The 17,076-nt window shown below is 44.7% G+C and overlaps 1 protein-coding gene across 4 annotated transcripts in view; it reads left to right on the top strand.

The window, feature by feature from the left end:
- FCHSD2 (FCH and double SH3 domains 2) overlaps positions 1 to 17,076 on the top strand; it is a 375,255-nt gene that overhangs the window by 135,162 nt on the left and 223,017 nt on the right. For all 4 annotated transcript variants that reach the window (XM_073612907.1, XM_073612906.1, XM_073612905.1 and 1 more), the window contains one exon: positions 9,495 to 9,540. In XM_073612907.1, coding sequence (XP_073469008.1) covers positions 9,495 to 9,540 — 46 coding nt within the window. The remainder of the gene's footprint in view (positions 1 to 9,494; positions 9,541 to 17,076) is intronic.

Below are 17,076 nucleotides of genomic sequence, written 5' to 3'. Positions count from 1 at the left end.
TGCCTCTCCTCACCGCGATCGCGGGTTGCCGGCGGACATCGAGTGGCACTGGTGGGCACTCCTTAGCAGTGCTGATATGCACTGGTAGGTGGTACTGGTGGGCACTGCTCAGCAGTAGTGGGTCTGGACTGGAGTGTGGGAGACCGATGTCCCATATACACAGGACGGTAATCTGCTTTTTTTTTTCAGCTGTCGGCGTGAAAAAAAAAAAGCCGATTACCGACTTCTGTTTTTCATCACGTGATCAGCTGTCATTGGCCCGGGATCGGCCCCTTACTTCGATCTGTGATCAGCCGAGTCTCATGGTCCTGTTGCATGATCACATGCACAGGAGGACAAACATGGACGCCCTCCCGGCAATTTGGGCAAACGCTGTAGTTGTCTTTCTGCTATGACGCGGGCGGCAAGAGGTTAAATACCACCTAAGGAAAGCTCTACTTGAAAATGATAAAAATGTTATATGTACAGTGTAGCATGACCGCGCAATTGTCATTCAAAGTGCGACAGCTGAAAATTGGCCTGGGCAGGAAGGGGGTAAAAGTGCCCGGTAGGCAAGTGGTTAAAAAACATGCGAAACACAGTGCTCAAAAAGGTGCATGAAGTATTTTGTTGTGCGTATGGCAGTCCATTGAAGGGAATGGTCTGCTCTATGCGTGTAGAGTGACAAAAAAAAAAAAAAGATCATAATTACGTTGCCTGACGACGTGCGTCATAGTGTGAATGGGGCCTAACATTGTAAATAAACACTTGTGATAACACCGTATCAAACTGATGATTATTCCTTTTTGATATTTGATACAAAGACAAGTTCATCCGCAGATCTTTCATCCCAGCAGCTATTCCGTGATCTTCTTAGATAAACGGATGTTCGAAATCTCCCGTTTCTTAAAACCGCTATCTCCCGTCTGTCAACGCCCTTTTATGTTTTGCAGCACAGTCCTACATCGTTCGCATTATTCTTTTCTTCATTGTACGCCTTCCACTTTGTGTAATAATCCGTGCCGCCGCCCTGCTCATAACCTTTATCTCGTGTAAAATGAGATAATTGCAGCTTGCCTTAATGGTTTTCTGCTCGGAAATACAGCGGCGCGATCAGCAGATGTGTTTGGCCTGCAGGAGACATCTGGCAGGCGGCCTAATCGTCTGCAGGATTTTACCGTCTTATTTGTACAGTAATCTGGGACTTGGTTCAGTCGGAGCACGGCTGGTGTATCTCAGCCCTCTCTTATAGCTTGTTGTGGGTTGGGTGAAATGTAGGGTCAGGAAGAAGAATGGGGTCATGGGACGTGTACACCTTGCCGGCTGAATTATAAACATGCACTTGTCATTAGCTACTTCGAGGCCTACTGCACGAGAGCTTCTAAACGTAGGCTGATCATAGACAGGAAAGAAAATCGCTCGATTCCCCTATCAACAGTAAGTGTTGATGGGGCAATCCCTCCCACAGAGCCATTCTGTTCTGCCAGAAGGGGGGGGGGGGGTGTTGGAAGCCTCAACCGCCAGGAGAACACAGTGAATCTCGGCCAGTTCAGCAGGAATTTGATCCATCTATGGACGGTTTTCTCATTCCTTGTAGAAGCCGTACCTGGGGCTTTGCCCCTAAGATCTTTATTTCACATAGATCATCTTTTTTTTTTTTTTTTTTTATTCAGCTTTCTTTACAGCTAAGCTCCCATTTGCACCAGGATCGAAATTACATTTTTCCATTGCTGATTTCAAGTGGACCATGGATGAAAATGCAAGGCCTGCTTATGTCTATGAAGTCTATGAAAGTTCCCGGTCGTGGTATAGCCAGTAGGAGTTGGTTACATTCAACTTTTCTGTGATACTGAAGACGTTTCGTAGCTTATCCAAGCCATTTCATTAGCTCCGATGAGTGTCAGGAAGATACCCCAGCGGTATATCCACAAAGGTAGTGCCAATACGTTGATTCAGTCACCGTGGAACATGTCGAGTCAGATGTGAAATGTCCAAAAACAGGAAATGAAAAGTGAAAGTTGTGGAAACTATGTACTAGTTACATAATCCCATCCTTGGTGTCAGGAAGTCTGCATGGTGCTAAACATTTGATTTACATGGCTAAGGGTGTGAATTGTCAAAACGCTGGGGTAGAGATGTTAAATGGCATAATATGTGGAGACAGATGGTGTTGAAGGCAGCACTTCTCTTCAGGAATGGTTGTTCCATTTGACGTTGATGGCCTCTTTCTCATCTCTTGTAAACCCGTTGTCTTCTCTGTCCAGAATGTGCTCCTCACTGTCCCACTGCCCTCAAAAGAATGTCCCTTTTCCTTAAAATGTAGGAAAACTGCTGAGCCCTGGCCTCAAAGCGCCGGGGTAGAGATGTTAAATGGCATAATATGTGGAGACAGATGGTGTTGAAGGCACCACTTCTCTTCAGGGATGGTTGTTCCATTTGACGTTGATGGCCTCTTTCTCATCTCTTGTAAACCCGTTGTCTTCTCTGTCCAGAATGTGCTCCTCACTGTCCCACTGCCCTCAAAAGAATGTCCCTTTTTCCTTAAAATGTAGGAAAACTGCTGAGCCCTGGCCTGTAGAACCCCTTGACTACAGGAGAGCAAATTCTATGTCCAGACTCCCTTTAACATTATTTTGTCATATGACAATGATCAGCAACTCGGAACCATGTTTCCATGGGTCTATGTACTGTACACCCGCAGGAATCTGCTTGATTGCATATGAAAAGAAGGAAAGGCAAAAGTTCTTAACTGCAGTAGGCAATTGGGACCTGGAGGGTTCAAGGGGTTAATGCAGACTGCCCAAAGCTCCAGGTATTTCCATATGCATGCTTTACTGTTTAGTAACTCACAATCATGTAGCTGAGTAGGGATGAGCTCAGGCACGTTAGGATCCTAGTCTGAACCCAGATGAGCTATTCCATTAGGAAGCTGTCACTCTTCGGGGGGAAAGGGTAATCGGTTGAGGTATTCCCTGCCCTACAGGCTGCACATATACAAGGGGCATGTATAAAAGCAGCTGCGGGACAGGGAATGCCCCTGCCAATTACCGTTGGCTCTGTGTAGTGACAGTTTCCTGGTGGGATAGCTTAGGGGGGGTGCAGACTAGGATCCAAAAACACCTGAGCTCATCCCTACTAATAAGGAGTCAGGATACCCGATATGCTCATGTATAGGGCCACTGATACGGCAGTACAGCTGTCCCTCCTGTCCTGGGCCCCATCAGTTCAAAAGTGGGGCCTGGACACCTGCCCAGCAGGAGGGGCCAACTGTACCGCCTTATTGCTGACAGTGATGCTCTTGTGCCTCCCCCTGCAGTGCTGCCAGCTTCTGCTCCTCTTTCTCACTCTGGCTGTGCTGCAGGGAGATCTGTTCCATTCCTCACTGAAGCATAGTAAAATGTGTTCAGTTTGAATGAACAGTAAGGCTCAAAGTGATTCATATATATTCACCCCCCCCCCCCCCCCCCCCGCAACAGGGCGGTTTAAAAACAAAATGGAAAAAATAATGGAAATATTAAGGACTTCATATGAGCAGCCGGCATTTGGATAGGCAATATGCCCTATCACCGCCTGCTTTACCCCCCACTATAATGCCACAACCAGGCGGGAGAGAGGGCTGTCGGGTAGGTTGTACAGTAGTAAAGCCAGGGGTAGGGTGATGGCTCAGTGGCACGTGCCTTCAAAAACAAGTCTGCTTTGAAATCTGCTATAGTTCTGTATGGATGATGGATTGGTTTTCTTTGTTCTTGTGTGAGGAAATATCTATTCTCCACAGGAATTTCCTGCATGTTATGGTGCTAGGTGACCCCCAGGTGTATGAGCTGTTGTGTAACAGGGTCTCTGTTTTGCTGTAGCGGCATCTCATATTCTATAGGAAGTGTTGGGTTCCATGACAGGTTAGTGTGTGCTGGGCATGTTGGGACACATCCGTGTGCCGTTGTCTAAGCCCAAGCTGTTGTTGAGGGGTGGCCTTCGCTGGATTTCGTTACCTGACTAAATAACAGAGAAACAGAATAATGCCCCTCCTGATGAATTCCACCATCGGCATAATGAGCATGTTCATTATGTTCCTCACTTCTTTAATGCTTCCCTTGTTGAACTTCACGCTGTGCCACATATGAGTTCTTGTACTTTCTCGCTGGCTGCTGCAGTCCTGGCAAGCTTCGCTTTTAATATCCTGCCTATTTCCTCAAGGAATGACCAAAATTCTGAAAATTCACTCTGCTGGAGATTTGGAGAAGGCAGAGCCTGAATTTTGCCTGCTGAGTGGATAGTCGCAGTCCTCCCAGCATGTAGAGAACTAGGAATTGTGTCCTTTGGACCCCTTTACAAGTTCAGTGGAGTACAGGCCCCTCATCCCTAACCCACTGACCGGAGTTCTATGGCTAAGCAAATAGTGAGGAAAGCAAATAGAATTCTGGGGTGCATCAAGAGAGGGATGACCGGTGGGAGGTAGAAGGTCACAATTCTGCATTTAGGCCACATTGAAAATAGTGCGTCCAGTTCTGAAGACCTCGCTTACAAAAGGTTTTTGGAAGATAGAGGGAGAGAGACAAAAGGTACAAGGTCTGAACAATTAAAACTTCTGGAGACAGTGGAGGAGCTTTAAATGTACAGATTTGGGGTACGAAGGGAAAGAAGGTGCTCTTTAAAGGTACTCCTGAATAGCAGATTGTAACTGATTCTCCAGATTATTGCCAAACATTGCTGTAATGAAGAGAGCTCTCCGCCTTTAAAGTGATTGCAAAGTCTTGTTTTTTTTTTTTTTTTATTGAAATAACAAACATGTTATACTTACCTGCTCTGTGTAGTGTTTTTGCACAGGGCAGCCCAGATCCTCCTCTTCTCGGGTCCCGCACTGGCACTCCTGGCTCCTCCCTCCTGTTAAGTGCTCCCACAGCAAGAAGCTTGCTATGGGGGCACCCGAGCCGAGTCACAGCTCTGTGTATCCATTTAGACACGGAGCCACGCCTAGGCCCACCCCCTCTCTCCCCTGATTGGCTAAGTGAGTTTGACAGCAGCGGGAACCAATGGCCCCGCTGCTGTATCTCAGCCAATCAGGAAGGAGATTGAGGACTGCCAAGGTACTCGTGGATCGAGAGGGGGCTCAGGTAAGTATTGGGGGGTGGGGGTTCTGCACACAGAAGGCTTTTTATCTTCATGTATAGAATGCAATAAGATAAAAAAACTTCTGCCTTTACGACCCCTTTAAGAAACTGCCCAGGAGTGTTGGGTTCCTTGCCCTCCATGGTGCTCAATGGTTCCATTTTCCAACCTCTTGGTCTTGACGTGACTAAGGGGCTCGTGGAAGAAACGAAAGGCTACTTTCACTCTGGGGCGGTGCCGGCATTAGTGGTAAAGCGCCGCTTGTTTTACCAGTGCTTTACCGCTGTTATAGCAGCGCTTTGGCACCACTGTGGGCGGTAGCAGGGTGCTTTTAACCCACAAGAAGGGGTTAAAAACGCCTGTGATGCGGCACTTCAGAAGCGCTTTTTCGGCTCTTCGGAAGCGGTGCCTATTCATTCCAATGGGCAGGAATGAAGTATACACTGCTCCTACACCACCACCCCAAAGATGCTGCTTGCAGGACTTTTTTTCCCCATCCTGCAAGCGCACCGCCCCAGTGTGAAAGCACTCGGGCTTTCATACTGGGATGGCTCGAGAGGCAGTTTTCAGGCACTTTATGGGTGCTATTTTTTAGTGCTAAAATGCTTGAAAACTGCCTCAGTGTAAAGGGGTGAAAGAGCGGAGCAAAGGACCCTTTTCTGAAGGGTCTAAAAGCAGAATTAAACTAAAATCTAAATCAACATTGGCTATTTGTAATCTTTATGGACTACAAGAGTGCTCATCCGTGCACTAGTAGTCCATTGAGAAATACACGCTGTCTGCTGTGGTGGCCGATGGAACTTGTAGTTTTATTATGCTTGCACATGTGCGCCAATTTTAAATGTGAGAATAGCTGTGGGGTAGAGGAACCTTCACCTGCTGTCACAGGGGTTGAGAGGGACAGGCGATTAGCAACATGTTACTCTAAATACGAGTGAAACTTGTTGCTAAAGGTGAACCTGTCCGTTTAGTAAAGTCTGCTTTATGACTTGTACCTACAGGTAAGCCTATTATAACGCTTACATGTAGGTGCAGCGAATATCTCCTAAACGTGTACAGTTTAGGGGATATTTACATTTGTAGAGGCTGGTGACTTCCCCGGCGCATGCGCACTGCTCTCTCAATAGGACAGTGTGGTGGAGTGTGCCATCCATTGAGAGCGCTGTGCACAACCGTGATTCTCGCGCGTCTGTGCAGGAGTGACGTCATCACAGCCTGGCCATTCAAATGGCTGGAGCCCGCAAACTGGAGTATGCCATCCATTGAGAACGCTGTGCAGGAGTGATCCCATCGTGGGCCGGCCATTCAAATGGCTGGAGCCCGCAAACCTAGAAGGAAGACCGGGTGAAGATGGAAGCACCGACAGCGGTGACAGCGTGCCACTGGTGGCACATTGTGACTTAAATCGGCCAGGGGCTCAATTTTTTTTTTTAAATTGGAGTTTACCACCGCTTTAAGGGTGTTTTTAAAGTTGAGGACGGATTTTTAAATGGTAAGCTAAACTCAAGAATTCTGAGACATAACCTCAAATTAGCAGATGAAAAGTTCAAAAATAATTTTAGGAAGTTCAATTTAAGAATCGTGGATGCTTGGAAGAGACTTCCACCAGGGGTAGTATTGGAGTTTTAATTTGCTTGGGTTACACAGTAAAACAAAAAATAAAAAAATGATGGACTACTTGGTCTTCTGCCATCAATTTACTCTGTTCTTGCAATACAAAAGGGATCCCTAGTTTATTTAGAAGTGGGGCCCACAGGGGGTTGTGGGACAGTATTGACAGTCCTTTGGGATGTCATAGGCCATGAAAAGAAATACTATATTTCACAGAGCAATACTGCTGGACCTGTAGTACCTGTACCATTTTGTGCAGTAAAGTTTAGACTTCTATTGCTGCATGCTGACTTCAGGACAGTGATCCACTAGATCAGAGGTCTCCAAACTTTCTGAACAAACGGCCAGTTTATTGTCCTTCAGACCTTGACTGACCTTTGACCAGTGAAGTAGAAAATCCCTTGGCATCAATGAATGTAAACCCCATCATTGGTGTCAGTGGAAGGAATAGTGCCCCACCATTGGGGAAGAATAGTGCCCCGTCAGTGGTAGAAATTTGTGCTCTTTTGTTGGGGTCACTAACAGGAATCGTGCCCCGATGTTGGTGTAGAAGGACTAGTTCCTTGTATCAGTGGGAGAAATCGTGTCCCAAGGGCCTGATAAAGGCAAGCAGAGGTCCATATCCGACCCCTGGTCTGCTCTTTGGAGATCACTGCACTAGATAATGAGGCCAGGACAAGGAGGACTGTTATGGAGCTTGTGCCTTTTTTTAAAAAAAGCAATAGAAGCTCCAACATATCTTTCCCTTTCAAATCATTTTCAAGGGTTAGTCCACCCACAGCTGGAATTTTAGTATATTGTAAATGGTGGGGAGTTAAATCAGCTGACTATTTTTATATACAGGAAATTTAGGGAGACAATCTCTGCTACATATACATATTCCCAGGTCTCTACTCTATGTTGCGCCCACCATAGACCCTATATTGTTTCTGGTGGATCAATGTTGTTATATTGAAAATGGTACAGAAGGAATGGAAACTCTCCAGGTTAGGTGGGAGCACCATAATCTACAAGATGGGAGGGGACAGAGTCCGAAAATGATGGAGTGCAGATCTGGTGATTTGAAGACTCTCATTGGTAGAAACCAGCAGGTGACTGAGCTCACAATACTTTCACTTATAGCTGAAATATCACTAGAACTGGCCCTTGGTGATTGGCCAGCCCCTGCTAATTAAGGATGGAGAGAAAGTCCTAAGCTTTGTGTAGCACCCAAGTCGCTACACATGGTTTAAAAAAAATGCCAATGTCCAACCATAAACTTCAGACCCTTTATTAGTTGAATTTTAAATTATGGCTTGTCCCTCTATTGTGCTCCCATATTGGATGCTGAGTCAATAAGTGCAGTAAAAAAATTGTTTTGATACCTTTTTTTTTTTTTTGTACAACTAAATATATTTGTACACATTTGATCCATCCAGATGATATAATTGTAAGAATAGTTCTTTGTCCGAATCAGACTTTATTTTGCTTTATTTTATTGGATTACAATCTTTAGGCCTATTTTGTAATTTTTGTAACATTTGTTTGAGACTTTTAAGTTGGTCAGGCCCTACAGCTGGTGAAGCATTCATTATGCCAGGTGGTATTGCATGAAGCTTCTATTTGTTGCTCAGCCTGACACTACTTAAAGTATAAGTTCCCTTTAAAAAATTGCACCAATGATCAGCAGACCGCTGGTGCCATGCAGGTCTCCTGCAGATCTGTCAGTGTATCTGTGTGACCGTACATCCCATACGGGCAAGTAGATACACTGACCGGAAGAATCAATGACCTACCAGGGCGCTTTATAGTGCCATGGTAGTTCATTAGGAAATACAAGTCAACAGCTGCAAAGAGCTCTGTTTATGAATGACGTGGACGGAGCCTTGCATGGCCACGCTGATTTCAGAAGTGACAGCTGGTAAGGGGAACCTCTCACCGCACTGCTGTCACATGGAGGTGGGATCAGGCAGTGACTGCAGCAAAAACAAGTGGAACATATATCGTGTTCCCAAAGGTGATTTTATCCTTTAAAAGTTGGTTGTGCTTACACAAGAGATCTAGGGCTAAGGCTGGTTTCACATGGGAGATCCAATCAGGTCTGCCTGTCAGTATTTCAGGTGGACCTATTCGGACCAGCCATTGTTCTCTATGGAGCAGCAGATGTCAGCGAACTTGTGTCCGCGGACACCCACCGGCATCTGATCCTGTCCACCAAAAACAGACGGATAGGGGATCCATTCCCCCATCCGACCAAAGGATGGGACGACAGTCGGATGGAAATTGACAGGCGGTCCATTTCCAGGCGACCATCCCATAGAGAACTTCGGGGCTGGCTATGCCGAGCGGACATGGACCTGTCATCCGCCTGCTCAGAGAGGATCAGTGGAGAGATCCCCTGCTGAGCAGGTGAATGTGCGTTCCTGAGTCTGCCACGTTTTTTTGTTCTTAGATGGCTTGAATGGGTGTACTGGAACCCAGCCATTGAGCAGACACGGTATGGCCATGTAGGCTGAAAGGTAGAGCTCATCTCTGCTTGAAAAATGCTATTCTTGGTTGAACCAAATGGCGTGTGAATGAAAGCATTGGTTCTATGTGCTCCTGGGGTGGGTGGAACTTCAGAGAACCTGTTGCTTTGCCCTGCATGAGCCTAGCACAGGTTCACTTTAAAGCCACTTCTGATAGTTATAGCCACCCCATCTATTACTCTTTATTCACTTTTCCTTACTGCACAGGACATGGTCAGAGGGAAATGTAAAATTAGTTTTAGTAGGAGTTTTAATGTAAACTTGCTAAGTGTTCTCTTCTGTTTTCCGTAGGACCTTCAGTCAGAAGAAGGCTGCAGTGGAAAGAGAATATGCTCAGGTAAGCTCAGATACCTTGTACTAACTGTGTCCAAACAGGTTCCATGTTTTGCATTGCCGATTACCATTTGGAGTGTTGAGGTTGCTTGCACCCGAATGTAAACTCAGTGACCAGTTAGTTGGGTACAACCTGTACAAGGCTGCACTTGGCTTTAACTTCAACTCTGGCCTCAATCAGATCACATTTGGACTTTACTGGTTTCCAAAGATGGTGAATACAGATTTGGTTATATTGCTAAAGTGCTGGAATTATATGGTCACTGCATTTTGGATGGTGCAATGTTATTTGCAAGTGGCCCATTTTGCTTCATCGTTATGGGATTTACCATTGAAGCGGGTTGATATTCTTTGGAGAAAAACAAGTTCATGTTCCAGGAATGTAGGACCGTTCAGAAACAAAGAGGCTCTTGGCTTGGCACACTGTCCTGGTGGGATATTTATTTTTTGAAGGTGCTTGGATACAGGACGGCTTACTTGGTCTTCAACAAAGACTCGATTTTTGGAGTAATTTGGTCACCAGCGACACATTGGATTTTTATGTTTTGCTTGGAAGGGCTCACACATTTATTGTTCTACGGGACAGCAGGATTGATCCATGGAGTACCATTCAAACAAAGCACGGACCCTACAAACATCATAACGTGGTGGATGTTGCATAAAAGTTTTTATACTTGTCCATTTCCAGCCTTTGCTGTTGTACTTTTGTTCACAATGAGATCAAGATGCATGCTGCTGAGTTCACTCCCAGGAATGCTTCTTACAATGGTTGTATTCTTGCACTATTATTATCTCTTTAACTGCTATTCTCATATTGACCTGGGAGGAGCGGTGTTTTTATGAAGCAGTGGCCATGACTAGCCTGACAAAACCCATGATGGAAACCTTGTACCCCATTTTCCTCACAGTCTCAAGTCTGGATTTCAGAATGTCTTTTTTGCAGTTTTTGAATGGAATGACCCAGCCCAGTTCTGATCAAATATCTATGTTCACACCTGACATGGTGTACCTAATTAACTGGCCATTGGAATGTTTTATGTGCTTTCTGAAATATTATCATGTAAATGTAAGACGAAGTCACCATGTAACTCAATTTAAGTTCAGTGTATGTATACCTTTTTTCTTCACTGACAAATGATTGTTTGGTATATTCTCATTTATATTATTATTGCTTGGAACAGGGATGTCAAGCTCAATTTCATTGTGGGCCACATCAGCAGTACGGTTGCCCTGAAAGGGCTGATTTTATCTGGGATGTATAGAGTTAGTGCGGGGTTCGGCATCGCGCTGCGTACAGAGTACAGGGTCCATCATTGTGCTGCGTACAGAGTGCGGGGTTTAGCATTGCGGTGCGTGCAGAGTGCGGGGTTTAGCATTGCGGTGCGTGCAGAGTGCGGGGTTTAGCATTGCGGTGCGTGCAGAGTGCGGGGTTTAGCATTGCGGTGCGTGCAGAGTGCGGGGTTTAGCATTGCGGTGCGTGCAGAGTGCGGGGTTTAGCATTGCGGTGCGTGCAGAGTGCGGGGTTTAGCATTGCGGTGCGTGCAGAGTGCGGGGTTTAGCATTGCGGTGCGTGCAGAGTGCGGGGTTTAGCATTGCGGTGCGTGCAGAGTGCGGGGTTTAGCATTGCGGTGCGTGCAGAGTGCGGGGTTTAGCCTCGCGGTGCGTGCAGAGTGCGGGGTTTAGCCTCGCGGTGCGTGCAGAGTGCGGGGTTTAGCCTCGCGGTGCGTGCAGAGTGCGGGGTTTAGCATTGCGGTGCGTGCAGAGTGCGGGGTTTAGCCTCGCGGTGCGTGCAGAGTGCGGGGTTTAGCCTCGCGGTGCGTGCAGAGTGCAGGGGTTTAGCCTCGCGGTGCGTGCAGAGTGCAGGGGTTTAGCCTCGCGGTGCGTGCAGAGTGCGGGGTTTAGCCTCGCGGTGCGTGCAGAGTGCGGGGTTTAGCCTCGCGGTGCGTGCAGAGTGCGGGGTTTAGCCTCGCGGTGCGTGCAGAGTGCGGGGTTTAGCCTCGCGGTGCGTGCAGAGTGCGGGGTTTAGCCTCGCGGTGCGTGCAGAGTGCGGGGTTTAGCCTCGCGGTGCGTGCAGAGTGCGGGGTTTAGCCTCGCGGTGCGTGCAGAGTGCGGGGTTTAGCCTCGCGGTGCGTGCAGAGTGCGGGGTTTAGCCTCGCGGTGCGTGCAGAGTGCGGGGTTTAGCCTCGCGGTGCGTGCAGAGTGCGGGGTTTAGCCTCGCGGTGCGTGCAGAGTGCGGGGTTTAGCCTCGCGGTGCGTGCAGAGTGCGGGGTTTAGCCTCGCGGTGCGCGCAGAGTGCGGGGTTTAGCCTCGCGGTGCGTGCAGAGTGCGGGGTTTAGCCTCGCGGTGCGTGCAGAGTGCGGGGTTTAGCCTCGCGGTGCGTGCAGAGTGCGGGGTACAGCATCGCGCTGCTCCATTCACAGTATGCAACCCCCCCCCAAAAAAAGATTCCTCGTATCTCTCTCCCCTACCATGCCCGGCTATAGTATCTCCCTTCTGTAGGTGGCTCTGCCTCGCCTTGCAGGGAGATCATTCTCTCCCAGATATTGGAGATCTGTCCCAGCTGTGAGTGCATGCAGGGATCTGTTCGTTCAGGAAGCCACTGAGAGCAATGCTTTCCCTTTGTAAACATAAGTTGTACAAGTGACAGTGGAGTGCGGAAGGTGAGAGTGATAGCTGGAGGTGGCAGAATGAAGCTCTGCCACATTCCCACTGCAAAACTGGGTGAGAGGATCACATGATTTGCTGGCATATGTGGCTTAGAGGATGACCCCATTTTCCTATTTTTGCATCTTCCTTGCCTGCATTTTATTTATTTTTTTCTCTCTAGCTTTTCATTTCTTCTCATTTCCTTTTGTGGTAGCGTTCCCTGCTTTTTACCTTCATTAATTGTTCTTTCTATTTGCACTCTATGGCTAAAATTTTGTGGACACCTGACAGTCAGCATTTCAATTCATCACAAAGGTGTTCAGTAGGGTTAAGGTCGGGGCTCGGGGTAGGACAGTCAAGTTCCTCCACACCAAATCATCAAACCTTGTCTTTATGAAGCTGGCTTTGTGAAAGGGGGCATAGTCATGCTGGAACAGAAAAAGGACCTTCTACCAAACTGTTACCAGAAGGTTGTCTAAGGTTTCTCAACAAGGGTTCCTCCAGAGGTTGCTAGAGGTTCCCTATGAGCAATTTTTGCCCCTCCGATAAATTCTCACTGAAACTATTGACCATTTTAGCTATCTGTAAGGGGGGGGGGAGGGGATTCTTCCCAATGACCACAGGTGTAAGGAGCCTTCTTCTCACTGATGTATCATGAGTTGTAGATAAAGTCATTGTTAGCAGGGGTTCCCTGAGACTGGAAACTTATTTCAAGGGTTGCTCTGCGTGGAAAAGTTGGAAAGGCTGGTCTAAAATGGCTTTGTATAAAGTAAGTATTGAGGCTTCATGCATACTATCAGCTTAAAAAAAAAATGCCTGAAAAACACTCATGATTAGCGTTTTTGTGGTGACTGGAGCGTTTAGGAGCGTTATCTTTTATTGGCATTTCCGATAATGTGACTCATTCCCCTTTTTTCTGTGCAGTTCCTCCTAAAAAAAAAAAAAATATATATATATATATGTTGGCAAATCACTTTTTTTTTTTGCTCCTATAAGCTGAAGCTTCAAAAACGCTTCTAGACTAAAAGAGTGTGCATGGACACATATAGGATAACACTGCTTCTAGAATCAGAAAAAAATGCTCAAAAGGAGCTGCTAGGAGCATTTTTTTAAAATGTGCTGTACATGGAGATGGACAGAACATCACTGAAAACACCAGTAGTCCTTCATTTGGAGAGGCTGTACACACATTTTGTGGCCTTCTATGTTGCTCAGGGCTCCACAAATGTTTGGCCATATAATGTACATTTCTCTTTTTGTTTGTTCTCGATTTTTATTTCTGTTTAACACTTTACCTAAACCTTTTGCTCTTCAACCTCCGATTCTAATATTTAAATTTTTGTCTACTTTAGTTTTCTTGTTTTTTTCCTTTTAATTGGGCTTTGTTTTCTCTTCAATTTGCTTTTCTTTTATAGTTTTCTGTACTTTTCTTACGGTTTTACCCTTTTTGTCTCCTTTTCTTGCTCTTCCTATTAATGATTGCCTTCCCCATTTTGCTCTGACCCTTTCTGTCTTTTGTTGTCCCTTATCCCTCACTTTCCTTTTGTGTCTTTCTGTTGTCATTTTTTCCCCCTTTCTGTTATTGTTCTCTATTTTACGATATGTTATTTTCCTTTTTAAATTCTCTTTTTCAATTTTAATTTTTTACCTTTTTGTTTTTTCTTTTTTACCCTTTTCATAATTCTTACCATTTTCTTCTTTTTTTTTTTTTTTCTTCTTCACCCGTATAAAGTCCTGAGAAAGTTATTGAGTGTGAGCCCGGAGGCCTGTGTGTGTGTCTGGGCCTCTCTGTATTCGGGCCCTTGTCTCCGTGCCACGTTAAGCAGCAGCTGTTTGTTTGAGCCCTGGCCGCATTCATCAGCGTTGGCTGGCGTTCCTCGCCTGCTCCACGAGCCTTTTATAAAGGGGAGCCTTGTTGATCTACACTGCAGGGGGATAGTGCTTCCTGGATGCTGCAATGAATACCTATGAGCGCTGTGAGATTGGCTCTTTGTTCGGGCATCTGAGTGGCGATTGTGTCGCTCCGCTGATTGCTTCATGAGAAAGTGTCGGCGTCGCGGGCCAGGAAATAAGGAAATAAACGCCAGCTTCACGTGCCAGTCTTGGCTGTTTAGAAAAGGCCATTGCATCTGTGCCTCTGTACAAAGATTTTACTTTTACTGTGCAGTCTCAGTGCTGATGTGGGATTGAGTTTGAGTTGGTTGTTGGTGAATGTGTTGGCCAGGGTGGATAAAAATCAATGATTTAAAAAAAAAAAACTAAAAAAAAGTTATTTTTTTGATTTAAATCAGATTTTTTTTATTTAAATCGATTTTTTTAATTTTTATTCATCTTAATAAAATGCTTTTGGAGTAAAAATTTTATCTAAACATAGTTTTCTATTTAATATACATTTAATAATTTTGTTTATTCAGCATGCATTGGAGCTTAGTTATGTAGCATATGGCTGTATATTCTGCAATATTTACATTTTATGGTAAACTCATTCAATGAATCAAAGTTCTGTAAGCTGAGGTAGCATGTACTGCATTGATGCAGTCACACAATTTCACAGTAATAACCACGAGATAAAACAAAGTTCAGGAATATTCTTTTATCCCATTGTTTTGCAAAACTATGTACACTACAAAATGGATGATTGAATCAGTTCTGATATCACTGTTTTACTAACCTGACAGCTTATTATTTTAAATAGGAAACCTTCATTTTTTTGCAAATATTAAAGATTCTAACTACCAGCGAGAATAATGCCGCTTACACGCGACCGGACTTTCCGTCAGAAAAGGTCCGACGGAATCATTCCGTCGGACATTCCGATGGTGTGTGGGCTTCATCTGACTTTTTCTTTCTAAAATTCTGACGGACCTAGAAATAGAACATGTTTCAAATCTTTCCGACAGAATCAGTTCCTATCGAGAAAACCGTTCATCTATATGCTATTCCGATGGACCAAAAACAACGCAAGGGCAGCTATTGGCTACTGGCTATTGAACTTCCTTTTTCTAGTCCTGTTGTACGTCATGAACTTCCTTTATCTAGTCCTGTTGTACGTCATACGGCCACCCGCGATCGCTCCTCAGAGAGGCAGAACGGGGATCTGCCAGTGTAAACAAAGCAGATCCCCGTTCTGACAGGAGAGTTCAGTGAGATCGTCTGTTCCTAGTGATCAGGAACAACAATCTCTCTGTACTCCCAGTCAGCCCCCCCCCACAGTTAGAAACACCTCTCTAGGGAACATTTAACCCCTTGATCGCCCCCTGGTGTTAACCCCTTCCCTGCCAGTGTCATTTATACAGTTATCCGTGGCTTCGTTTAGCTCTGAATCCCAAAAAACTGGTCCCAAAAAAGTGTCAAACGTGTCCGCCGCAATGTCGCAGTCCCACTAAAAATCTCTGATCACCGCCATTACTAGTAAAAAAAAAATGTAGAAGAATACATATTGGCCTAAACTGATGAAGAAATTTGTTTTTTTTACTTTTTTCTCCCTCCGTATTGGTCCTTTTATATATCTGGCAATGCAAATTGAGATTCTTAGGTAGGGGTTCGGGGGAGGGGGCTAAGGAAGCTTTTTTTTGTATTTTTTGTACCGTCTGTAACATTCTTTACTGAACACGAAATATCTTCATGAAACATAGGACACGACAAGCGGAGATTTATGAGGTTGTTTTTTGTTTTTTTTCCCAACCTAATTTATGGCCCCCGTCGTTTTCATAAATAGCTGTTAGACGGAAGTTACATTCAACAGATTGTAACTGTTTGTTTGCTTTCATAAAGTATGTGTTAATTGCATTTGCCTGTCAACAGATTTGTGACATATGTTGAAATTAATGATAGAAAAGCAATCCAAATCAAAACAAAGCAAGCGTCTGTGTTTTGTATAGAATGCTGGATTGTATGAGGATGTGAAGCTACAGATTGTAAGCAATTAATTCCAGCTATTCTAAAGTCACACTGTCATTTCAAAATAATTCTTAAATTAAGTGATATTAAAGGCAATTTTTTTTTTTTTTTTTAAACCAAAGCAAAAAACATGCTTGTCATACCTACCTGCTCTGTGCAGTTGGTTTTGCACAGAGCAGGCCCGGTCCTCCTCTTCTCGGGTCCCTCACCAGCGCTTCAAGCCTCTCCCTCCTGCCGAGTGCCCCATAGCAAACAGCTTGCTATGGGGGCACCCAAGCAGGCTCTCTCCCGAGCCGAGTGTCAATTCACACACAGAGCCACAACTATACCCCGCCCCCTCTCTCCATTGGCTCACTGGCTGTGTAATGGCTCCTGCTGCTGTCTCAGCCAATGAGGAGGGAGAGTTCATGGAGAGCCGAGGCTCTTGTGCACAACGCTGGATCGTGATGTTAATTTTTTTTTTTTTTGCATTAAGGTGAAAAAAACCTTCTGCCTTTAGACCCACTTTAATTAAAAAAATTAAATAAAAAAGCATCCTGCAAAAGAAGACGTAAGGGGTATTAAAACCATAAACTGTAATATTGTGTGTGTATGTATATATATATATATATATATATATATATATATATATATATATATATATATATATATATATATATATATATATATATATATATATATATATATATATATATATATATATATATATATATGTGTGTGTGTGTGTGTGTGTGTGTGTATGTATGTGTATATATATATATATATATATATATATATATATATATGTATGTGTGTGTGTGTGTGTGTGTGTGTGTATATATAATATATGTGTGTATATACTGACAAATGATCAGTCTATAATTTTATTGGTAGGTTTCTTTTACCAGTGAGAGACAGAATAACAACAAAAATATCCAAAAATGCATTTCAAAAAAAGTTATGAATTGATTTGCATTTTAATGAGTGAAATAAGTATTTTATTCATTCGCAAAAC

Source organism: Aquarana catesbeiana, linkage group LG02 (genome assembly GCF_042186555.1).
Source record: "Aquarana catesbeiana isolate 2022-GZ linkage group LG02, ASM4218655v1, whole genome shotgun sequence".
In the NCBI taxonomy this organism is placed as follows: domain Eukaryota; kingdom Metazoa; phylum Chordata; class Amphibia; order Anura; family Ranidae; genus Aquarana; species Aquarana catesbeiana.
The sequence above is the reverse complement of the archived record's forward strand: the minus strand, read 5'-3'. Positions and strand labels throughout refer to the sequence as shown.